Here is a 26,473-nt window from a genome sequence, read left to right on the forward strand (position 1 = left end):
TCAATAACTCTCTTCTCATTTTTTTTCTAAGAACACCTTTCTCCCCCTTCCTTTGCTATATATTTTTTTCTTATGAATTTTCCTTTTGTTTTTGTAATCAATGACTGTATTTTGTTACACATTTACTCGTTTGCTGTTCGTTTAAATTAGAGCACTGCTCTTGTTTCCTAATCCCAGTTATTGAATATTTTGTATATTTCTTATTTATGTCTTTGCTGTTGTATACATGTATAAAACGGTTTCTTTAATAAAATATGTTTACATTATAGTTCATAACTAAAAAAACATACATTTTTATTTATCTTAGAAAGAGGCAGCAAAAATGATAAGGAATCTAAGAACTAGAAATAAGTTCAACATTGCTGAAATTGTCAGTAGAATTCATAAAATTATAAAAGCTCTCAGCTTATTTACTTGCAGCAACTCTTTAACGCATCATTGTGTGATTCGCTGCAACGCAATGATTCTGTTCCAATCCAATAGAACTTCATTTTCCCGATGGCAGTCTAAATTTTCAGTCATTCATCCCGGACGACCCCTTCATCAGTGCCTACTCTTTGGATTAATAGTATTTTGTTTTCTAAATATGCATGAAATATTTGTGACTGGACATTAAGTGAACAACAATCAATCAATCAACTTACTTTCAGTAACTGCGAGTACTCTCAGATCTATACTTTCTACTATAAGTTCTACTTTTAGTGGGTTTTTTTGTGTTTGGTATCGATTTGATGTCAATTTGATGTATGGAGATCTTTTCAATTGAATTTTAAGTTTGATCTTATGATGTGCTGTTATACATATATCTCGGGTTTTGTAGGGTTTGTCGGTTGCAAGCAAGTTTAACACCACTGCATAATTTATAAATTTATATGTTCCTCTCTTAAGTCAAGAGTCTATGATTCACTGGTCGTTTGTTTCTGTGTTTCAAATTCATTGATCGTTTATTGTTTTGTACATTTTTAGTAAGACAGTTAGTTTTGTCTTTTGAAATGTCAATTTGCTTACTTCTACCACTTCTGCTAATGTAGAATTGTCTCATTGTCATTCATACTAAAAAAAATATTTTAAATTCCCTGGCTTTATATTTCAGAGACACAGAAAAATAGATCCCAATTAAAAATCAGATTGGATGTCCTCGATAATAAATGTTTGCGAGCCATATATCAGCCAGGGTTTTTTATAATCAGATTGATTATAACAAAAACGTGAAATGACCATACTTTTTCATATTCCAAGCCGGTAGTGATTTTACAGCGTAAACAGGACAACCGAACTTCTAAATACATGTATGGCCTGGACTTTTAGTGTGTGTTTGTGCTGCCAGAGAGGGAAACGGTTTAAGAATCACGGTAAATTGTCTCTGACTAACGCAAAGGGAATATAAAAAGAAGGTGTGGTATGATTGCCAAGATAAAACTATCCACAAAAGACCAAAATGACACAGACATTAACAATTATAGGTCACCGTACGGCCTTCAGCAATGAGCAAAGCCCATGCCGAATAGTCAGCTATAAAAGGCTCCATTAAGACTGTAAGACATTTCAAACGAGAAAACTAACGGCCTTATGTACATAATCATGAAAATTTAACAGTTAATTTTATGATTTGTGTTCGCAATGTTTTTTGCGAGGCTTGTATACAAAATGTATGCCTACAGTTCATTGGATACCTAACTACAACCACGAGACACCGAAGGTTTTTTTTTTATAAGTGGAAAATAAAATTGAAAAATGAAATCGAATCGGGAATGTGTCAAACGGACAACAACCCGACCAAAGAGCAAAATACAACCGAAGGCAACCAAAGGGTCTAAAGCACCGCGAGAAAATCCCACACGAGGGGGGGGGGGGGGATTTCCTTGCCCCTAAACCAAATTGTGTACTAGCTCAGTGAAAATGGACGTCAAACTAAACTCAAACACATATAAATGAACTAGAATAAAAAAAAATCCATACAAGACCAATCACTGATGCTTCTTACAAGGTACAGACGCAAAACACCGGCGAGATTTAACATGTTCCATGAGGTCATCACCAAATCAGTGGTTTCAGAGATAGTCATTGAAAAGAACGCAGGTTTTTATCGTTAGGTTACTATCTTATTTAAAGCATGCCCTAGATTTTCGTTGAAGATGTACATCTCGACAGGAAAAATTACACAATATAGATGAAACAAGTATAATATATGCTGCAAAGGGAACCGGTGAGTTCGTGAACGAAAGAAGAGGAAATTACTGCAATTAAAGCTTATCTTTTTGAAGTCGCTGTTCCTATATTTTCCAAAATGATCCAAAAATAGTGAAAACAAACAATCGACGGGTATTATGAACGTACTGTATACGAAAAGATCGAGTGCATTGCCAACTTCTTTTTTTACCAGATAGAGAAATCCAAATAAACACGGTATATAAAAAAGAAGATGTGATATGATTGCCAATGAAACAACTATCCACACAAGACCAAAATGACACAAACATTAACAGCTATAGGTCACCGTACAGCCTTCAACAATGAGCAAAGCCCATACCACATAGTCAGCTATAAAAGGCCCCGATATTACAATGTAAAATAATTCAAACGAGAAAACGGTATGATCATTTCTCTAAAGTACTCTATTGACTGTTTTATCAATCAACACATTTCAATAATATTAATCCATTTTATTTAACCAAAACAAAACAAAGAAGAGTCGGATGTGAGGTTCAATGAGGTTCACAATAGTATAACAAATTATAGTTATGTCTCCATATAAATGCTTACATGGTAAGAACGGAATGAACTGTATTTATTGCACGATATTGTAAATAATTAAACTTGAATTGAATATCATGAAAATTGTTGATGCATGTACAACAAAAACACTTAAAAAATTACTTGCATGTTGGATTGTAAAATAATACAGGAGTGTAAACTAAAAGTACCCAAATGCTTATTCATTCGTTTATTTTTACAATATAGTTATCATATGTAAGTTCTTTACTTCATCCCTTGAGATATTTTGCAATTGTGTAAAATGTATGATTCTTTTAAAATCATATCAAATAGCAAATACAAATAAATTTATAATTTTCTTAATTTATTGATCGTTCCGTGCTATTTTTTTATAAAAAAATTTAAAATCTTGCTGATCTGTTTTTTTTTCTTTATAGAAATATATACTTGAGTCCTAGACTATCGCGAAAAAAACTTTTGTTATTCAAAGTTACATTGTAAGACTTAAGAAAAAAATCCTCTTATTTTCATTTTTCTGATAACTTTTCCTATTTTTGCGAAAATCCTCTTTTTCTAGAACCCAATAAAGGCTATAAAGAAATCACATGAATAATTTTAAATACATGTACATGTGTAAATTCGTAATTTTTTTGTTCATCTTTATTAATCTTGACGTCAGGAATAAATTAATCTTGACGTCAGGAATAATAACCTTTAATCAATCAAAACATGCATTTTACATTCCTTATCAAACGTTAAATGCATGATTTATTCTAGCGCCGGCACGCCGACCAAGTGTTCTTTGGTAAAGATTAGCTCTGTTTATACTTGTGTTATGTGTTTGTACAGTTCTGGTGCTGATTCTTCTAGACGGACCTAATTGTTTTCTTATTGTCTCAAATCTTCGACGAAAGTTTCTTTCATATTCGTTACTTGTCTGCTCGTCATAACTTGGATAATCTTGATCCGGTTCCTCATCACTTGGATAATCAGGCGAATCCTCTTCCGGTGCATTTTGTCGCTCGTGACCATTTACCCGTGAATCGTATGATATAGTCGATAAACTAATGGTTTCCTCAAAGTCAACTTCTTGATCAGCAGACTGCAATTTTTCTGTTTCTTTAAGGGCTTGTTTAGCCCAATCTTCTTCTGTTTCTTTTGAAAAAGTCCAGAGTTTTACACTTGATATTAAATGCAAAAAGGTGCCCCACCTGTGAATAAGCATTCCAATAAACTGCAACAATATAACTAATGCAAACACTACTAAGAAGGTGACCGACAAAGGTTCGTACTCTTTTAATATGTAAAAACTCTTCAACTGGTCCTCGTTGTTCTGAAGTTGGAATACTGCAGTTGCAAACAGAAAATTCATCAATAAGAATCCAAAAGCGACATTGTTTCTGAGAGTTTTTAGTTCTTTTTGAATTTCCTCTTTTTTCTGTTTATTTTCTACAATTGGTTTAAGATACTTTTCAAGGATATCACTCCAAAATTCAGTTTCATTTTTCTCAATATTAACTTTTTCTTTTAGTCCCAAGTATTCCATCGACTGCCAAGCATCCGGCTCTTGTCTTACTTTTGGACGTCGTGTTGCAGCACGTGGTATAGGTATTACTCCAACAGGTGGTGGCGTACCTGCTTCTATTTCATTACCATCTGGTTCCTGCTCAACTCTTGCTCCCACTAATTGCTTAATTAACCTTGTTGATTCTTTCACTAAAGCATGAACGCCTAGTTTCTGCAAACATCTTATTAGTATGGGAGATTTCGCTGACTTAGTAGCATTTTCAGATTCCGTTGTCTCTATAATGTCTTCTTCCGTTTTCTTTTCACGTGTACCCCACGTGACAACATGAATATTGCACATATAATACACAGTTAGGAAGATAAAAGTGGATGGAACCATAAGATAATACAGCAAACCATGAACCAGGCACATTAACTCTTTTGGATGTGCAAAACCAGCGATTATAAAAATAGATAGTATTTCTATGAAAAATATTACATTTGGACTGTACGACTTTTCTGTTGCGAGATTTACAAACAACCCTACCGTGACGATAACCATGACTAAGGTGTACACTGTTGAAAGAAGCGCTGCTGCTCCAATTTGTTTGTCATTGCTACATTTCATGCATATGATGGCATACAAAACAACTGGTGTTATTGCAACGATGTATGAATGGAACATATTTATTTTGAGTACAGCATTGAAAGACCCGGTAATCATTAACGTAACCGTTCCGATACCAAGTAAACTTGAAGAAAGAATTACGAATTGATATAAGACGAACAACGTGCTGATATTATCATTCACTTTCGTTGTTACTCTCCAAGATGAAAGCAAGTCAATAATATTTGCAAGAGTTGACGGTGCCCATCGTCGTCTCTGCACGAAAAACTCTTCAAAGGTTTGTGGTGCAAATGTGAAGGCGTCAGCGCTAGCAGCATAATCTATTTTCCAACCCTGTTGTAGCATCAATGTACATAACCATCTGTCTTCACCTGAAAAAATTTATGTAAGTAATTAAGAAATATATCGCTTCATCTTGCCACGAATGTTGGAAATATCACAGCCAAAAGGGGGAGGGGTGCATGATTTTTTATTTTTTTTGTGAGGCGCAGAAATAAGTAAGTTAGAACTGATGCAATCAAAGCTGATAATTATTTTTTTTTAAATATTGATAGCAGTGATGAATGAAACCCAATGATGTTTGTGGAATCAATTTGAAATTTTAATTATATATTTAATTGTAAACCACTTATCTTGAATTTTTTTTTTATATCTAATTGTAAACCACTTATCGTGGTGAAATTAAAAGATGTGTCGTTGATTTTGTCTTATATTTATTAGAGAGACATCAAAGAGGAACTAGTCGATGAGAAATGTGCACCTTGTTCAAACTGGATGAAATGGCGTGCTTCAGTAGGAGGACTGGTATACATCCTCATCACGTTATCGTCCATTACAGCAGAAGCACGAAATAAACTAAAGGCTCCCGGACAACAAAGTACACATCCAAAAACATGTTCTGTAGCCTTCTGTAGCCAATGTCCGACAGCATATTCAAATTGTTGATACCATACAACTGGACCTATAGATAAAAGCATTGCATTTAAGCTATAAAACGTAAATCAATGTAACTGTTTTGAATTTTACATAAAACAGCCAATAATTAGTATTCATGACATTCAAATAATTTATTCATATTAATTTATTTAATTAAAAATGATTGCACAACAATGTTATGATTGGTTATCACCGTTCTAAATGGACATATCTACCTAATGCCGTCACAATATTTTTGTTTTTACAACTTAAACTAATAAAACTACTCTAATAATTAAGATAATAAGTTGAGCAATTTCAACGTTGACCTATGCTCAAAAATAAGATAGTAAAACAGGGACATATAAAACATCCAGATTGTCACGTTTCAGAAGGTTGAAAAGTTAGGACCACATACGAAATTAAAAATCCACATACACAACAGGAGTTTTTTTTTTGTTTTTTTTTTATTAAAAACAAAAACATTTTCCATTTCAAATTATTTTCATTGAACAAAGTTAAATCAATTTTTCTTTTGAAAAAGTAAAAGAAAAAAACAGTATCATTTGAAAGGATTTCTGAGGTATAAACATATATCTTATGTGTTTTGAAGTAGCTTCATATTTTTTGTTTAGTGTTCGTATAAAACATGGAGGTGACCCGTTGATCACTTCAGTATGTAAATAGGAAACATTGATAACAATTTACTTATAAACTTCCGTTTTATAATATCAAATTGAATATTAAGGAATTACCAATATCTGCGTACCTGATCCAATAGGATGTATTCGTCCACATACAGCACCAACTTTATCATTCTTGGTCATTTTGTCTATCAGTTTCTGTACTGCCTCAGGTTTGAAATCTACATCTCCGTCCAAAGCTAAAATGAAGCTGTTGTGAGCCTAGAATAAAAACAGTTTTAAATGTTATAAATATATATCAGAAAAATGCAAAGAGTAGTTTCTGAAAGATACACAATTATTTATTTTTATAAAGTGCGATAAGATTTTTTTCTCCACCCGAATATAAAAAAGAGGATGTATCTATTGTATCTTGTATTGCTTAGTACTACTTATATAATCTTTTTGTAATGATTCTTTTAAAGTAAATATAATAAACAACATAAAGACAAAAGAAATCAAGCAGAGAGAGAGAGAGAGAGAGAGAGAGAGAGAGAGAGAGAGCGAGAGAGAGAGAGACATTGAATGTGTCGGTTGATAACCTAAACTATAAATCGTACTAACCCTTTTAACCTTGTCTTTTGGCAATTGGTTCAGTAATGATGTTATGCGTCTGTAGTGATATCTTTTATTTGTGTCCTTCTCCAGTAAGTTATTTTCCAAAATGGCGCCGATCATCTTATATCCCAATAAGTAGTACATGTACATGATCTAAAATTGTAATTAAGAAGGACCGTGTATGATAATATGGCTTGTCGAGTATGCAACTTTTAAAATGGACAATACCAGGCGATATCTTATTAAACTGAGCTAATACGAATACCTGTTAGAATAAACTTTAAACATTCTTGAATCACAAAATACACGGAAGTTTCGTGTTATAAAATTATGTCTAGGCCTAGAATGCAACCAAATATAACGATTATCATCTTTTATTTCAGCTTATTTAATATCATATGGACTTTGAGATTGCCATCCGACAAACTTTATCGTAAACTTGTGTGTTATAGAAATTTAGTCAAAATTCAAGGAATTTGTGTGGCTTAATTTCTTCATTGTCGTGTTGTGTCGATTTTTAACTTTTACGTGTTTTTCCTTTAGCCAATGTCACTATTTGTCCTTTCACTTATTTGCTGTATGTGTTTAAAGAAAACGATAAATTGATTTTACCTGTGACCATCGTTTTCTGTGTCTGATTTTGTCTTTATCTTTTAAATGTATCGTCATTTCTGTTCCCCCTGGCATGGTCCAATATAATCGTCCTCCATATGGTGTAGTGGTTTTTGTTGGCTTGTTTTCCCATTTCATACGGCCCCTTGCGACTGATCTATTATAGAGAAAAACCAATTAATCATTCCAATTGAGTTTGGAATATAATAAAATTTAAGAAAATACAGTTATAAAGAAGAAAAGATGAAATATGAATGAAAGGCTAGAATATCAAACGTATAACTCAATGTAATAGCACCAAAATACGATTAACCCAAAATTGTAATGACGAAGGCAACATACAATCTTTATCTAGAGACAACAGTCGACTCATTTTGGCAAGCTTTCAGTTTTATTCTGCAAAGCCGAATGGTCAATGACTTTGATAAAGACTTCATAAATTTGATTTCAAAGCAATTACGATGGAAAAGGAAATTAAAAGGCTTATTATCAACTACCAACATTGCTGATGTGATTAATACCTCTTTTATGTGAGTTAACAGATTTGTTAATAATAGTTTTCTTTAAAACTATGAAAATATTAAATAGAAAAACTTACGTTGATGCCTCTTCCATGCATTCTACCAGCTGTTTTACCCACTCATTTGGTAGTCTTTGTCTGGATTTCTTATCAGTTTCAAAGGCGTCATCAAAAATCAAATGAACTAAAACAAAAAGTCGAAGGATATATATAGATAACGTGCATGTATGCAAAATATACGTTTTGATAAATATTAAAGAAGAAAAAAGATACACAAACAAACTGATTATAAATACTTATTATAACAAAATAACACTTTTCAAAAAGACAAACTTACTTTCGTGGTTAAAGTAATCAACATCTACTTTAAAAATCTCTTCTGCAAGCTTATATTTACTTCGGTGAAAATCCAATCTGAAAAAATAGAAAAGCTGAAATCTACAAAAGGTGTTATGACATATTTTTGTTTGAGTTTGATTACAATGTTATATTTCATATTTATTTCCACCAAAAGGGATTGCATCGTAGAGTGCTGTACCTCAAATCAGCCTCCTGAATGAATAATTATACTACTTTGAAATATGACAATTCACCGAGTCTGATATTAGATATACATGTACTAGCTTTTGAAATTACAGTTTGTAAGGTGATGTGTCTATACCACCAACCGATTAAGTTAACTGTGTTGTATTAGTGTAACTAAGTATCACGAACAAAGCCTTCACATATGACCTTAGTATTTTGTAAAGCTGTAGGGCTCAGCAAGACATATATCAGTCGTCCTTTATTGTTCGATGCATCACCAAATATGTTTAATCAAGAATAACCCGATGAAGGTTCTTTTGGTTTGGTTTGTGTTAAGTCAAATGTGTTTTCTGTCTGTTTTTAGTAAGAATATCTAAAAATTAGAAAATGTGGTATAATTGGCGATGAGAGAATTCTCCACCAGAAGACCAAATAGTATAGAAGGTGATATCAATTGGCCACCGTACAACCTTCAACAATGAACAAACGTTTTTTTTTGTCATGATGCTTTTCTGTATTTCTATGTAGATGTAAGAGATGGCTTTTATTGCCACTTAAAAGTACTTTTTTAACTGCTATTACAACAACCGATTTATTGAACAAACCTGAATAATGATTTTAGAAGTTGTAACATTTCTTGTCTTGTTTCATGCCACATAGTTCCACAAATATAAATGTACGGTCTGGCTTTCTTTTTATGCTTCCTTCTCTCTTTACTTTCTCTACGTTTTTCATTCATAAACGATTCATGTTCGTCTTCATTTCCTTTTTTAAAGACAGGTTTAAATTTTGCATGTTTGAGAAGTTGCTCTTCAACCGTATCATCTTTCCTTTTCATCAGCAATCCAAGAGATGAGAAGAAATTATCTCTAACTGGTAATACGAATAACCTTTGGAGAAAAAAATGTAGAAAATTTAAAGGAGCCTTAAGCGTGCAACCACACTATGCATTCCACTATCACGTAAAGCCAAAAATATAATGTTGCATGTTGAGATAAAAAAAAAAATAACTGAAAAATACATTTAGAAAGTTAACACAAACAACAAAACATGTCAACTTGATAATGGTTACTCATTATTTGGTCTCTTAATAACTTAATCTGCGTACTTACTAAATGTTGAGGTGAAATTCGTGAAATGCACAGTTTATTATATCTAATAATACAGTGTAGACATTGTACAATCATTTTTATAATAAAAAATGAAAAAAAAAGTAATTCGTTCGTAGTTAACGTAGCTAATACCTTTGGTCTCGTTCCATTCTGTTGCACTGTGGAAAAAGAACATACCATGTCATCAATAGAACAGATACCCACAATCCAATAGTAGATCCGATCCACATAGATAGACTTTCAATGTCAACTCTTGGACAGGAAACAGCTAACCCAAACACATTACTGTCGTCTGGCCAATTATAACAGAATCCTATAACTCCACCAAAACATCCAAGAGGCACTAACGCCAATGGAATGAAGAATGATATTCGCTGCATTTGTAATTTGCAAGCAAGTATGCCTTCATATGAAGCGAAAATGGCACAATATATATATATGAACATTAACTTATGGTTTTTGAAGATGTTGAAAATCTGGTCAAGAAACGTTTCATTTAAATTTTCCTTTGTCGTGTCAGAAATAGTGTCTTTTATAGGTTCAATAATCTTGTCATGGGAAGTGTTATTATTGAAAGTTTCATTGATATTGTTTAGAAAAGTGTCATTTAGATTTTCATTGATATTGCTAAGAAAAGCGTCATTTAAATTTGGAATATCTTCTGTAAATGTCCACTTTATATCTGGCACCAAAAAATTTGCCATCAATAAAAATATACCAACTTTAATGATGCACATTTTCAAATTTATTTTTGGTCTTGCTTTGTCCACCGCTATTCTCCAGTCTTTTATTTTTAAGTTGAAGGATCCAATTTTCAAGTTGCAAAACAGAAAATTTTGACAGTATCCCATTGAAATTCCGACTAAACTTGCTACGAGACAAATTTTCTCTTGTGTCGTATAATGGATATGATCGGTAGTGGTATCGCTAAACACTATGTTCGGTCTAACAATCGCACAAACTACGACTCCACATTGAATTAGCATTGCTATCAAAGCTACGCTTACACTTGACAGACGTATCACAAATTTTTGTCTATTCCTTGCTAATGCAATTTGTTTTAAAATGTTGAGAATTGACGGAAGTGTAAATGATGACATCATGAGAGTTATTCCTGATGTCATGGAATGGTTAAGAACAACCTTGAACAACAAATAGGCTGTTCCACATGCCTCTGCACTTTCTAGTAAAAATACCTATAGACAAATAGAAAAATATGAGATATAATAAATATTACTTAATTAAAGCACAAACTTCACCTATAAGAGGGCCAATGGCATGACAATTACATGTAATAACAACAATAAAGTTGTGACAAAACAAAATTAAGTAAACAAAATAAAGATGTGTTTATAGTGCTGGGTTTTTTTTTAATAAAATTCATGCAAATGTAAATTTTTCTACTCCGTTATAATATGGATGCCAAAACTTTTTATTTTTCTTCCCGAGTATTAACAACATATTTTGCTACATACTTACTGGTAAAAATGACTTCCATCCAATGTTTTTAGCTCTCCCAAAACACACTTTAAACATTGACTGTATAAATGTTAAGGCAATTGGTGTTGAGTAACAAATAATCAGTTCTGTCAAAGCGATAGACTTCCGACCATCAACCTTTGAAGTATGAAAATACAAACATGATTTTTTTAAACTAATAACAACTACATTTAAAATCGACTTAACAAAAAAAAAAGTGTATATTGTATTGCTTTTTTATTATTTAAAAACACCCATTAAGAAAAGTTATTTCTAATTTCATTTGTTGTCGCATTCCGATAACATCATTCACAAAGATCCAATGCATTTTTTAACGTGACATTTAAGGAGTTTTATATAAAGATAAATTGGTATGTGAATTGTCACTAATATATATATTATATATTCCTTACCTTTTCTGTTTTCAACTGTGACGCCAGAAGCAGTGGAATTAGAATGGTGGCAACACCTTTTGCTGCAATTCCCACAAATAATCCAACACACATCAAAAGTCGACAGAATTTTAAAAAGTATTCTTCCACTTCTACACAGCCTTCGAAGTCTCTTTCGGTATTTCTAAATGCATCCCATGCCCTAAGGAGTAAAAGAAGTAAGCCATAGTATTCATTGATTTTAAAACAACAGTTCTTATTTATAGGAATCTTATCATTTTAAGAAATTCAAATTTTACCGAATATACACAAAATTACATGAGTCCTATCATCTCTTTGTCTTTTGTATTCCAGCCATGTATGTATACCTTATAACGTAATAGAGCATATCGTCTCTTTGTATTTTTTTGTAAGATTTAAAAACTATGAAAGACTTTTTCGGAATTTAAAATTGTATTTTGTAATTGGAACCGAACTATGAACATATGTCCCAGGTTAGGGTAGGGTTGGGAAACCGCTTACATATTTAACCCCCTCGTATTCTGTATGTATGCGCCTGTTCCAAGTCAAGAATCTGTAATTTAGTGGTTGTCGTTTTTCATATGTTACGTATTTGTTTTTCTTCCATTTTTTGTACATAAACTAGGTCGTTAGTGTTTCATTTGAATTGTTTTACATTTTTCATTGCAGGGTGATTTTCATTTAAATATGGGTTGATCCTTTTTTTATACCTTTTCCTCGTGTTTGTACTTTAAAAGCTCTTGTACATTACACTTAATTTTAATCGAACCTACCATCTCGTACTTTCGTTTCTTTTGTTTTGATTTTCTACATCAATATAAGTTGGAGGAAAACTATTCACGGACTGTGTTTCTGGTGTGTCATCTTGAACAATAGTACCAGCCATGTCCTGCATTGGAATATCATCAGTTCTTGTGTAAACTGGTGTGCTGATTTGTGGATTATGTGTGACAACCGCATCCTTTTGTGATTGTTCTATTTCCCTTAGCTTTGTTTGTTCCTTTTCTCTTTTTTCTCTTTCTTGTTCTATCATTTGCTCCTCTCTTTTCTTTAAATAAATAAATAGTACAATAAGTATTTCAATATAATGTGTATATTTGTTTGATCGTTATCAATATGATGTCAACAAATAACATATTTTCAATTGTCTTACGTTTCCATGGAAGACCATTAAGTTTTCTCTTGCCAAATATAAAGATACTACAATGACTGATGCATTGTAAATTAATGATGCATATTTATACGTTTGAGTTTTGAATGTTCGCTTTGAATCGCCCACTTTATTTCATCAAATTAAACCAAAAAATGTATAATGAAGTTGTAGCTACAAAATTCATTTTTTTCAATGATTTTGCCAATGATTTCTCAATATCTTTTTAAGTAAAGCATTTGATAGTAATTATTTACAAAAACAAGAGGAAGTATAAACTAGCCATTTAATTAAGATCAATTGGTAAATTATTTCGACATGTTAATTTCGTCATAGTGACATCACATTCAAGTAATCTATCTCGCCTAAAGTGTCGAGATTATATTAAATATAGGCAACAGTAGTATACCGATGTTCAAAACTCATAAATCGATAGACAAAAACAAATACGGGTCATGAACCATAAATACAAGTAACATTTTCATTTATAGATATAATCAATAATCGTTTAGAAAAAGCTTAACACGTTTACAAGTTCTTTAATTGTAATGGTCAAATAATGTCCCTGGTCGTTCCTCATTTTTTTCATTCATCATAAAAGCAGATAAAAAAGGGTCCCGTACTCTAACATTATTAACAAGGGAAATTCGGTGGTTGACGTTTGTTCTTATGTATAAATATTATATGATTTAATAAATTTTTGTTTGGAAGGGTTTTTTTGGTAAATTATATTTTCATCTGAATAATAATAATATAGTGACCCATGTAAGTATCTATAAAGAGGATTATATATTCTGAGAAATATAACATAAATTTAGCGAATGCTTTCATTGTGAATTCCTTTTAAATGAGAAGTTTCCTTATACTATTTGAAGGACGATAAAACACAGGATAATAATTTTCTGCAATTTATTCCGATTTGGATTTCACTATTTAATATTTAAATGTATAAATGTCTCGTCATAAACAAACCTGTATCAGTACTATCTTCTCCTTGTTAATTTTCTCTACGACATGTCCTTTCATGAACACCTAAACGAAAATTTAAAAAAAATCGACAATTAACATATGTTTGATGTTGTTTGCATTCAATGTATTTATATATTCTAATATTGCCATAGTCTATCATTTAAAATTCAAAACTAAGAGTTCAAAACGCATCCTGTTAGAAGCAGCTGTTCAATAACGAACACCAGTTTAAAGAATGTGTATGCAATACATTTCATTATACATGTTACACTAACAGTAATCATTCGCTCACGATATATAGTTTATCTGATTGATTGATTTTCTTAATTTAAATATGTTGTTACTATGCAAGTGTTTTTTTGTCATTTAGCTCTTCAATTGTTTCGATACTTATACATCCTCGGCTTTCAAGTATTTGGCTTTGAGCGTTCATGATGAAGGTAAAGCCAGAAAAGGGCTTAGGACGCATGCAATTATTAAACGTATTGTTTTCCATTTTGAACTAAAGATATCTTTGAAAAATAAATAAGAAAGTACTTATTGGTTAATTTTGTTAGCTCAACATGTAAAATTACCTTTGTTCGACCAATTTTGTAAGAATCTTTGTCAACTTTACAAGCCTGTAATATGTTCTCTGTTGTAAGTTTCTGATTTGTACCTTCTGGTATTATGGCACAATCCCGAAATATTTGAAACCTACAAAACAGGTTAAAAATGTGATAGCAGTTGCGTCTTTCACGTGACGATGATGAAAGTCTTTTATAAAACTTGTCGATTCAAATTGGTTAATTGGATAGGCACTTTGTCACGGTGGGTATGGTTGTCCTGCGAGAGAACGTACTGTGCTGGTGATTTGGTCCTGACGGGTGCTGGTGGGTCCTGATTCTGTGCTGGTGGGTTTGTTTACATTGTATCAAAACGGCAATAAAACGACAGTTTTGTTGCTAAATTTTTCTCTGATGTGTCATAAGTACCATGCAAAGTATATTACAACAATATTATATTGCAAAAGTCGTGCAAGTTCGTTAAACGGAATTGTCCTGACGCTGTGCTGGTGATAAGAAAAATGGTCCTGGTTCTGTGCTTTTATATTTTAGTTAAAAGTGGCATATATTCAAGATCATTGATGCTGTACTGTTATTGACTAATTAGCTGTTGTCTGCTTTCTTGAAATTGACATTGTTGTGAATCTGTTTACTGTTATTATGAGAGAAAAAATACCCCTATTTTTTTTATTATTTTTTTTTAATTAACTGTAATCTTATTTATTAGCCTGTTAATGGAACCCTTCTTGCCCCCTTTTAAGATAAGAAAATATGTTTACGATTTACGGGATTACGATCATTTTGCAAGATCACCAAAATACGTTGTAGTTTTCACAATACTTATATAAAGTAGATGATGTGGTATGTTTGTTGTCAATGGAAAATTTTCCATAAGAAACCAAAGGAAGTATGTGTTAACAACCATACGTCATCGTACGACCTTCAACAATAACCCATAAAATAAAAATGTAAAAGGTTTTACCTAAAAATGGAGAGCAAAAATATAGAAAAAAGGAATTTCTGGGCGTTTGAATCATGTCTTTAGCAGCTTAAAACCCATTTGTTTGTGAACAATTGAGTGCTGACTATAAGAATGACAATAGTATTGCGGGTTTGTTTGTTTGGTTTTTTTTTGGGGGGGGGGGGGGTGGGGTGGGGGATGGGGATAAGTTAGAGCGAGGTTACAGTGAAAGCTTGTAATAGTTTCCCGTAAGATTTAAAAGTTGTATTGTAAAAGAAAAATGTATCTTATAGCTGTTAAGAATCACTTGCTGTTAGATTTTTCCAACATATTTTTTTTGTCTTAAAGGTTATCAGGTAATTTTTTTTTCTTTTCGAAAGTTCGATAGAACACTAAAAAAATCACTATTTTTTGAAAGGGCAGGCTAGAATATGTCAGAGAATGAAGACGTCACGAGATAACCTAGAGAACACTAACAAAATTAAGATTTCTTAGCTTTTTCATTTCAAAATAAATATTTTTGATAAAGAATTACGGGGGAGGAAGTGAACAATGTGTCCTTCTTTTCTATATTTAAATATTTTTCATGAATAAAAATAAAATGTGCCTTGATTATAATTGAAAATGAGTAAATGGAAAAAATACCCAACTAAAATACACTTTTATTTTAATATTGGAAATATCACTAAGCTTTTAAGTTTTGTGTGTCAAACACACCATCTCTGTAGTAATGACTCCTTACTAAGATATTTCACTTCATTCAATTTTTTTTCTGCATTTTTTTATATTGTGAATTCATAGAATTATTATATTATAATGTAGCCTTAATTTATATTTAAAAAAAAAAACTGAATCTAAAGCCAGATATATCAAACATTTTTGTTCCCATCTATCCGTTTTCAGGACTTTAACAATCAACAATAACACGCCTGGAAAATGCGTACTCGGCTGTCTGTAATCAACCATTTTTAGACACCACAGGCTTCTAAAAAAACAAGCCGGAGTGGGGGTTCAAAGATGCAAATTAAGTTCTTATATCAATATTTTATCTTTTCGTGTACGGTTTATGACCCCTCCTGTGGCCTGTTAATTCCGAAATGTGCAAACTGCAATAGTATCAAAACAGTACAGAAAATGAATAATAGAGATATAATTTTGTACATATATCGAGGGGAAACTTCTTGCAAAGCATTATTATATATATTTATTGTTCATTATTGTATTTAGTAGAAAAAGAGAATTTAGTGAAAATAAAATTACTATTTTTGTAGAGAATTCACAGACCTTTGTACAGAGATTTTTGTCATGTTTAGCATGGGATCAACACAATGGTTCATTACCGAGTAAAAAAAAATCAAAATGTCTTTCTACCTTGCACATTTTAGAAAATTCAGATCAGATAACGAAACTGGGTCCAGCAACATTTATAATCAATTTAAGATTGTGACCCTCACAGTTTCCATTCACCACAAATATTCTCGTTACAACGAATCATTTTAAATACAAAAATACGTGTTGCAGCCTTTTGTTTATCTATTAATATATGTATACGGATAAAGTTATGAAAGGCAGCAGGGTCATCAGGGTGAGGAGTCCATGTCATCTGCAATGAATGCTAAGCATAGATCTAGAAAGCGACAGATAATCATGACATTAAAAAAGTCTCTTCTTTTCGACTTTTTTCGAACAAATCGACACATAAAATGAATTATATAGTATTGTGGAATTTTGAACTTATTTTAGCTACTATATATTGTTATCTGATATTGGACGAAAGATGTTGCCCTTTTATGTTATTATGTAATACAAGTTCAGATCATTTGAAAACACATATTAAACAGTCAAATGGATGCACAAGACCTAAAATAGGAGTTATAGATCCTGTTGGCAACAATTATCTGGCTAACTTTATTGATTTTGTAACATTTGTTTCAAATATGACCAGCTTCTTATCCAAAATCACCAGCACCGTATCAGGACCCACCAGCACAATGACAGGACCCACCAGCACAGTATCAGGACATGAATAAATTGAGAAAAGGCTAAATTTTAATAAATTGCAATGTTTTTTCACAAAATTGTTTTGTCGTGTGGATTGCGGTTTGGAGAAGCGGACTCAATGAGCATTTTTGTTTTATTTTTTCAGTTCGAGATTTTCTGAAAATGAGCATTTTTGTGTTACGCTTACTGAAACAGTTTAGAGGGTCAATTTTTTAATGGTTTATATATGAACCCGTAAGAAACGAAATTGAAAAATCTCAACTTTTTTCTTCCATTTTTTATGAGTGAAAACGGCAAAAATCATCATTTTCGTCTTTGTTTACATTTTTTCATTGATCACCAGCACCCGTCAGGACCGAATCACCAGCACAGTACGTTCTCTCGCAGGACAACCATACCCACCGTGTTTGTTGATATTCGTATTGACAATTAGATAAATCTAGAATCTTGGATCAAACAAATTATACTAAACATCTTATATTAGAGCGCAGTTTTTGTGAGTGTTTTATATCTGACATCTTAACTCTATAATAATGTAGATAAGGTTTGAATAAAATAATATTTTTTTTTATCACTGCACAACTTTGCACGATCGTTTCTTACAATATCTAGGTCTTTTGCTTGTTTCCATCTTTTGCCTAATTTTTTGGAAATATTTCATAATCGCTTTATGTAATTGCATTGAATTTTGCCACTTCTCGGTGCATTGTATAATGAGAAAATGCTACAATTCAATAAATGCGTTTTCTCTATTGATATTTACAAATGTTCATAACGGAGGCTATTTCAAATGAGGCAACTCTCTAAAGTATAGTTTTGCATGTGTTATGTTATCAGTTTTTACTTGGAATTGCCTGTTATAAGTCAGGAATATGACAGTTGCTTTAAAACTCGTTTATTAACTTTGGCATTTGATTAGGGGGTGTTGAATTTTTCTCTAACTTTTGTATTTTTGTGGTTATTTACTTAATGCATGATTTATCAATAAATAGAAAACATTAGATCAATTTCTTGGTAAACCTACATTTTCAGAAATTTGTTAAACGGCATTCTGCTTTGAAATCCATCTCTTCTTATTCTGGTAATATCGTCGATACCGGCACTTTGCAGCTGATTTAATACAACTTTTTCATCGAAACGATTAGGCTGTTGATTGTCATTCGATTTGATGCATCTGCAAATACGAACATGTTCTCTTATTAATTAATATTTAGATATCGACTGAATCGAAAGTTATAAAACAAAACGAATACCCTTCATCGACTCTATCACAACAACAAAATCTAACATTGATTTATTAAAGTTTAGTATTAAAAAGAAGCCTCTGTTAATCTCTGTTTTATTTAACCAATTTGAAAGGAAAAATGCAAATGTCGAAACTCTTGATAGAACAATTTGAAATGAACATGTCCTCATAACGTTCGATAAACAATTCATATCCATAAGCGTTCATAGACATTAAAAAATCATAATACATAAACACAAAAAGTACTTTACCTGACAAAAAGCGGCCTAGCATCGGCCAAGATGTCAACGAGGCAGGTCAATGATGTCTAAAATAGACAACACGAAATAAGATAAAACATACTTCATTTTACAATTTACATATTTTTCTGTTTTGTTGATCGCAATAATATTTAAATCATAGCACTTATCGAATATATATTTAACAATATCTGGCGGACAATTATTTCAATGGTCAATTAACTATGTGTGTTGCATATCATATTTAGAAATAATCATAAAACACTTTTCCTTGCATAATCAACAAATATGTTTGACAAAAGCATTGATGATAAATAAATTAATCCAAAAGGATTTACGCAAGTAATTGTATAAAATAATCAGAACATTTTTATATTGTAAATTTATGTTACCACGTATTGTGATGCTGCACTTTTCGCTGATCTTGACAGCTGTTTATCTTCAGATTTGTTCACAGTTTTATTGTATCTGCAATTTCAAATACATTGTTTTAAAGTAGATAAGTCAGGAATCAAAATAAAATTGAAGCTTAATATAAGCGCTCTCTAAACTTTTACAACTCAGTCTATAATTGAGTTATTTAGTCTTTGAAATTTGATATGGTTCTACGTTCGCTACATGCAAAAATTTATGTTTATTAACTTTTTAAATGGTGTTTTCGTTACCCGCTGGAAAGTGTCTGACCCTTTCAAATATACTCTAATGTTTGAGTCTCTAACTGTATTTCAGTCCTGTATCCAAGCTGAAAACGTTTTAGAACTTATTTCATATAGTAGTTTTGCTTATCTTTTTCAGATCTTTATATGTATGAACATTTTACTACTGAACTGAATTTAAACGTAAACATTCAATGTCTCAATCTCTGATGAGTGCATTTCATTTTTTTTTTCAAATTAGGAGATAACTGTATTGTATTTTAAGCTTGGACTTCGTAAAACGTAGATTTTACTGTCGCAAATTGAGTTTACCTAGCGACGCGGAGCGGAGATAGGTAAACGGATATTTGCGACAGTAAAATCAAGTTTTACGAAGGCCAAGCTTAAAATACAATACAGTTATCTCCATTCTAATGCCACATATGAAAATAAATGTCATTTGATAAATACTTTGGCTTAAAAATGGCTTAAATGAAAAAGTCCGCGAAACTGTTGCATTGTCTTTAGCATCTAAACAATGTGACGTCATGTGCTTACTCTGGATGTTAAACATCAATACTAAACATATTTTTACTTTTCGTACGCTTCAGAATGGTTTCAATATAGACTAAAAGAAGATTTTGAGGCTCAAAATGCAAATATCTTGTTTATTTTTTGAGAAATTACATATAAAAAAATTCAAAATGGTGGCTTTCTTAGTTACGGACTGGTAGAAAGTGGAATCTAACCCCTCAAAATATTTATCAACGTCCAATGAAAATTATCGTTACAAACTAATTGCATTAGAATTAAGAATTACTCCTTTAACTGTTAAAACACCAGCATTGATATTTTTACGCCACATGGTTGGTACAGAACAGATTGTGTTATATTTGTAAGCCAACATTTAACATGGTTAACATACATTGTTTCTGTGTAAGTACAAATAAAGAAATACGAACACAGAAAAAGACAGACGGTACTGGGTGTATTATCACATTAACAATTTATTATTATCAAAACAATTAGACAAAACATGAAATATATAAACATACCTTTGGCCAATTTCTCTGGCCTGTCTTTTTGACAGAGTGTCTCTGCAGGAACTCCTTCAAAATTAATTTAAAGAGCATTATCACTTGTAAACAACTTTGGAGATTGTATTTATTTCTTAATTGCATCTCTTAAATTCGAAAAAAGCTTAAAATAAAATTGAAAACAAAGTCTCCTTATTTTTTTCTATTTCAAAACTATGAATTGCTATACTTCAATGTGTCAATCTAAAACCATAACTGACTTTCATCACTTGTAATTAGAGAATACATACCGGTGAGTCAAAAACGAATCCTGTGTATCAAAATATTCACTGACAATATAGAAATCACTCCTTTCTGTAAAAATTTCCTTTATCCTATCTGGAACAGTTCCTCTGTTCTTGTCTAGAAATTCTCTAGCGCTATATGTCACCTTTTTGGAAGACAAAATATTACATGAAATCTAACTCATAAACAGTGTTTTCCGTGACCCAACTGTGAAGACAACCTCCATTTAATTGTAGTGTATACGTATTTATTTAGTACTGGACATGACTTTTTTACCCAACACAGTATAACACATACACCAAACATTATAAAACAAGCAAATGGTTCTGATAAAGAATATATAAAATGTGTTATTATAGGATTTAAGAAATTTACGAATTTGAAAGTATATGACAAAAAGTAAATACAATAAATATTAAGAGGAAAATATCATAATTTTTCCGTATTTTCTCTTTACAATTGCCTTCATGTTTTGTCGTGTCATGCGATTTTATATACGTATGATGTTTACTTTACAAATCAAAGTTAAGTTACGATCCAGTAAACTATGTCGATGCACCCGATCTTAATTTCTTATTTGTTTAGGAGTATGCGTTACTGCATAAATATTTAGTTGTTACCTTGAATTGTATCTTCTTGATCGACTTTAATTTTCAACAGTAGTGAATTATTGTTGTCTTAATTCATTTAGAGTTTGATAAATGTTTAAGATGCTACTCATGGTAGTATTTGAACCGCAAAGAGACACCTTTTATCTGATTTCAATGATTGATTCAGATTTTGGGATGCATGCAAGAAACCAAAACACAATGTTGACGTTAAAACGACAGCAGACACAAAGGGTTGTCGGTATTTGTCAATATCAACAAACTGAGACATCGGTAACAACACAAATATTTATTAATCATCAGTTTGTCTGTAAACATTCAAATTTACAATAGGTAATTATTATCTAAAGTATCATCGTTTTCTATTTGTCTTGATTCTACATGAAAATATTTGTATTTTCAACCGACAAATAATATTTCTCCTGACAATTTGCAAACACCAACAAAAGAATACATATAATATAATAATACCTGTCCAGCATAATGAACAATGCGAAATGACATATTATGTCCAGTCGACTGGTAAACATCATATTTGTCTCTAAATTCTGAATTATATTGTGCCACGAGCGAAGACCCTTCAGAATTGGAAACTTTAATTTGATCATCCAAAAGAGACAGTACTCCAGGTTTCTATAATGCAAAAAAAAGTGAAAATAAGAAACAAACTGAATTGCAATAGTATTAAAGAACTTAACAATGTAGTTCACAATCTACAATGATAATTGATATTCAGTTACTTCACATACATGTAGATCGTCACACTGCAAACTACCTTATAATAGAGAGCACAATATTTTTATTTATAGTAAAAAGTTCATTTCAATACATTTTTTTGTATCTGCAGACGTTATACGTAAGTTTCACTGAATCTAAATTTATCATCTTTTATTCTTTTAACATTCTGTTATCTCCCTTCCACCTGACATAATGTCAATTAACAAATGCATTTCTAATGGGTAATTAATAATCTTTAAACATTGGGTTATCTCCCATCCACCTGACATAATGTCAATTAACAAATGCATTTTGATTGGTAGTTGAGCATGTTATAACTCTAGGTTACCTCCCGTTTACCTACATGCCAAGTAACAAATGCATTTGGATTGTGTAAGTATGCATGTATATCTAACAGAATGGTATAACAATAAAAACATATGTTCATTTGTCCTTTCATTGTATGCATGTCTGAGAGTTCCTGTTTTTTAATTGTTTCTTCTCTAGATCTCTATACCTTTTATGTATTGGTAATATTTATAGAGTATGAAATGACAAATGCTACATTCGTCCGATTTTTTTTCAAATTGAGATGTCTACAAACGTATTTTATTAGTGAAAATTAAAGCTCATATTTCAAACAAGGGACGTTTAAAGTATTCTGGGCATGTTAAAGACATGCTTTGAAAGTTTCAAAAGTATATGTGAGCCGTTTGTATTGACTTAAGATATCTAATTGGAATTCAAGGTACACAATAATAGTTTTAGAATATTCGCAGGATCTTTTGATTATCATTCTACAAAATTATCAAAAACCATCAATCGTTAAGCCTTCCCAAATACCCATTTGGGGATCTTTACTTCTTTTGAACAGTATTCTGTTATTTACTTTGATTTATTTAAATTTTTAAGTAGTGAGGTACTGAAGAAAAAAAGGTGAAATTACCAGTGTCTAAGCAAATTAAATTTTCTGATTCGTTTAAAAAGGGATGAATACCTAACAAATAAATAACTTACGCCAAATATAAGTCCAAGAACTGATGTGTTATCTTGAAATGTATTTGCAGGCACATGTATCTCTTCCTTGGTATACTCGCTGTTTTCTAATTCAAATATCTGTTGTTGGTGGTATTGATGTATTTTTTCATTGGTGCTGTTGATTAACAACTGTTCCAAACTGTTTTCTGAAACACTCTCAAATCCGCTGATATCAAGGATTCCAATGATTTTTTGACTGACAAAAATTAATAGAATTATGAAAACAATTGTAAGTATTGGTAATGATCTAATTGTAAATAAGCTATTTTAGGGATTCTGATTTTAACAATTTGCAATTCAAAATATCAAAATTTTGAAATTGAATCTAATTTCATTACAGCCTTACGTACTCGGACAATTTGTTGTCCAATCTTACTTACCTCAAATACGTCTCTAAAAAAAATGTCACATTTTAAAAACTACCATCAGATTTGTCTTATTATAATTATGAGTCTACATTTGAAATAAACAAATATTTTTATTGATAAATACCTTGCTCTAGTTGAATACGTGCTGCCTTCGATGCTCTTGTTTATTTGATCAATAATAGCTTTAAAAACTCCTGAATATAAAGCTTTCACAATAGAATCCCTCACATCAGCAGATTGAACCTGGTTCAATGGTTTCCGAGTAGTCTGACCTATAGATGAAAGTCCAATAAAATTATCCTTGTCACGTTTGCTAAAGTAAGAGACGACAATGAGAACATAATAATAAAAATGTTTTTCATATATATACAGAGTTTTGTAGGCTGGTTTTATTTGTTTTATTGTTGGTTTTCGTTTGAGGCCATGGCATTTTCACTTATGATTTGGTACTGTTCTCTTGTGACTTTCACAGGCGCTTGGGTATATGATGCAGATATTGTTTCCCATTTTTTATTTGTTGGTTTAAATATTCCATTTTCTATATTTATAATACATATCTATCACTTCTGTGCATGTCTCACCTAATTTCGAATGTCGTTAATCAACAAACAAACAAAAAATTAAGAACAAATATCTGCATTAAACCCAAGTGCCTGTGTTTATTGTCCTGGGTTTTTTTTTTCTTTTTTTCTTTTATGTTATTTTCTTGTTGGGTAGAATATCCTACGTATCTATTATCTTATTCCTCCCTCGTTTAATAGGCCTTTTACTTGTTTTATATTAAAAAATAGAGAGGAACAAACCTTGAACACATATAGGTCGACTTATAAAAACTTCATTGATATCATCGCAGTTGTCATCTTCTATTCCAAGTAACTTGATTGCTAAAAATAAAAGTAAGTGTGAGCTATCTTTATGAATTAACTCTAACTTTTCTACTGACCCAAGATTTGTCTTATATATTGTTTAATTGTATATCTAGTTAAGATTAATATTCCTTTCAAAGACCCGATTTTAATCTACATAAAAATAAAAATATAAATATATAAAAGTTGTAATAAAAAAAGTTAAAATATATTTAAAAAAAGTATTTGTATGATGGTCACTTTAGATTAGCCCATTTTTAATTCTCATGTTTCTTATTTAAATATCAGAGTGTATATTATATGTTTACCATGTCGTAAGGGGTCGTCATCACGAATAGCAACACCATCAGTGTCATCTCCAACTTCCTCAAACTCAATGTTACCAAGGTGTAAGCAAGCTGCTAAAATACTCAGGATCTCAGTTATTTCCTTAATAAATAAAAATGATTAAGTGATTACAAGAAACGACAACCAAACCACATCAAAAACTTAAAGACATCTAGAGACAAAAGACAACCTTCAACAGCAGAAAGGTGTATATACTATATGCTTAGCTTAAAACTAACCGTGCCAAAGTATTTGTGAATATTTATTTAATATATACTATCAAACATCTGGCTTCAATGAAAAAATTGATGAAATTATCTAATTATCATTTAAAACTCCTAGAAAGAACTCACTTAGTAGAGACACATGACAAGTTGCTCTGTTCGTCATTTATTGAAATTTGAACTCTTCCCATGTCTAAATCTTTATATGTGTAAGTTTATGTAATTCATATTTCATATTTCAGTTATTTTGTACCTTTTTATATATTTATTCAGTGTAACTGTAATGTATTGTACATACATATGTCATTTATAGGAACTTTATGAAGTGTTTGCATCTGGTATGTTGTTTAATCTCAATAAAGATTTATATTATGATATCAAAGTTTAAAATACCTTTTCCGTAAATTCGATTTCTTTTAAGATTTTACAGCCTTGTGAGAAACTATTCCCGTATTTCTGTTTTTCTTCCTGGCTCCCAAATATACCAGTATGTAAATGAAGCATATCTTCGTCTTCGCGCATAATTCTATGAAAATACAAAAAACGATTATGAATAAACAAAACCAATCTTAATCGTATCCTGCAGACTTAAATATGCGTAAACTAACAAAAATATTTAAAAAACAAAACCCGAATTCATTTGTTTACTGTGCAAATATTACAAATAAAAGGTTTTTACTTGACACAAGGAAAACATTTATAGTGCAAACTCAATGAGAACAACTAAATCAAAACTGAACTGCACACATAGCTCTAAATCACAAAACATTGACAATTTAGATTTACACTGAGGGTTATCATCATACTATAAAATTATAACTATGTTAAACTTATTATTTTTCAGGATCGTCTTGTTAAATTTCAACTTTTATATTATTAGGTACCTGTATTCATTTGGTCTTTCCAATGAATATTTGTCTTGTAAGTCACGTTCATTATTACCACTGAACAAGGCATGAAATACGTGGAAATTTCTCTCCTGAGCTTTATGATGAACTACACGGGATTTTTCTAACACAAATGTTCTCAGTTTACCTAGAATAAATGATGTAATTTACATATATATTATTATATGTAAATTCATGTATCCGTATTAAATCGACAATGAATGGGTTGATGTAAGAAGAGAATACTATCAAATTTAAGGTTATGTAATACATTGCAGTGACTTGCATGAAACTATGCATTTCCGGAAACCACTTTACTTTATTTCTATTTTTATACAACTTCACAGGAAAAACATAAAAACCGATTTTCTACCCGATATTGTAAATAATACAACATGTAATACAATGAGTTGATTATACACGTTTGTAAAGAAAATAGATATAAAAATGTATTCTTACCTCCAATTAATTTGTCGTTTTCGTTATATGAAAGTTCTATAAGCTTCCCAAATCGACTAGAATTGTTGTTCAGTAAGGTACTAGCATTTCCGAAAAGTTCTATCAAAGGATTGACCTTAAAATAATACTTTAACTATATAAATATGAATGCAATATTATTTTCATAATTACATGTAAAAGTTGTAGATTATAATTCATAAGATACAATTTAGAACATTATATGAAATTCAAGTGTTCTTTTGCAA

At 31.2% G+C, this 26,473-nt stretch overlaps 1 protein-coding gene across 3 annotated transcripts in view; it reads right to left on the minus strand.

Moving 5' to 3' along the window:
• Window positions 1–3,401: 3,401 nt before the first annotated feature.
• Window positions 3,402–26,473, minus strand: part of LOC134715335 (chitin synthase chs-2-like) — a 72,029-nt gene continuing 48,957 nt past the window's right edge. For all 3 annotated transcript variants that reach the window (XM_063577444.1, XM_063577446.1, XM_063577445.1), the window contains exons 5-31: window positions 26,229–26,343; window positions 25,767–25,917; window positions 25,276–25,408; window positions 24,640–24,760; window positions 24,269–24,349; window positions 23,590–23,737; window positions 23,077–23,293; window positions 21,814–21,975; window positions 20,740–20,879; window positions 20,468–20,521; window positions 19,170–19,245; window positions 18,790–18,845; window positions 18,317–18,466; window positions 14,361–14,481; window positions 13,789–13,848; window positions 12,440–12,714; window positions 11,667–11,847; window positions 11,254–11,391; window positions 9,907–10,970; window positions 9,268–9,552; window positions 8,475–8,551; window positions 8,216–8,321; window positions 7,618–7,774; window positions 7,012–7,158; window positions 6,534–6,669; window positions 5,610–5,810; window positions 3,402–5,220 (exon numbers count right to left, since the gene is read on the minus strand). In XM_063577444.1, coding sequence (XP_063433514.1) covers window positions 3,464–5,220; window positions 5,610–5,810; window positions 6,534–6,669; window positions 7,012–7,158; window positions 7,618–7,774; window positions 8,216–8,321; window positions 8,475–8,551; window positions 9,268–9,552; window positions 9,907–10,970; window positions 11,254–11,391; window positions 11,667–11,847; window positions 12,440–12,714; window positions 13,789–13,848; window positions 14,361–14,481; window positions 18,317–18,466; window positions 18,790–18,845; window positions 19,170–19,245; window positions 20,468–20,521; window positions 20,740–20,879; window positions 21,814–21,975; window positions 23,077–23,293; window positions 23,590–23,737; window positions 24,269–24,349; window positions 24,640–24,760; window positions 25,276–25,408; window positions 25,767–25,917; window positions 26,229–26,343 — 6,309 coding nt within the window. In that variant the 3' untranslated portion in view covers window positions 3,402–3,463. The remainder of the gene's footprint in view (window positions 5,221–5,609; window positions 5,811–6,533; window positions 6,670–7,011; window positions 7,159–7,617; window positions 7,775–8,215; window positions 8,322–8,474; window positions 8,552–9,267; window positions 9,553–9,906; window positions 10,971–11,253; window positions 11,392–11,666; window positions 11,848–12,439; window positions 12,715–13,788; window positions 13,849–14,360; window positions 14,482–18,316; window positions 18,467–18,789; window positions 18,846–19,169; window positions 19,246–20,467; window positions 20,522–20,739; window positions 20,880–21,813; window positions 21,976–23,076; window positions 23,294–23,589; window positions 23,738–24,268; window positions 24,350–24,639; window positions 24,761–25,275; window positions 25,409–25,766; window positions 25,918–26,228; window positions 26,344–26,473) is intronic.

The sequence above is a fragment of the Mytilus trossulus genome, chromosome 4 (genome assembly GCF_036588685.1).
Source record: "Mytilus trossulus isolate FHL-02 chromosome 4, PNRI_Mtr1.1.1.hap1, whole genome shotgun sequence".
NCBI classification, from domain to species: domain Eukaryota; kingdom Metazoa; phylum Mollusca; class Bivalvia; order Mytilida; family Mytilidae; genus Mytilus; species Mytilus trossulus.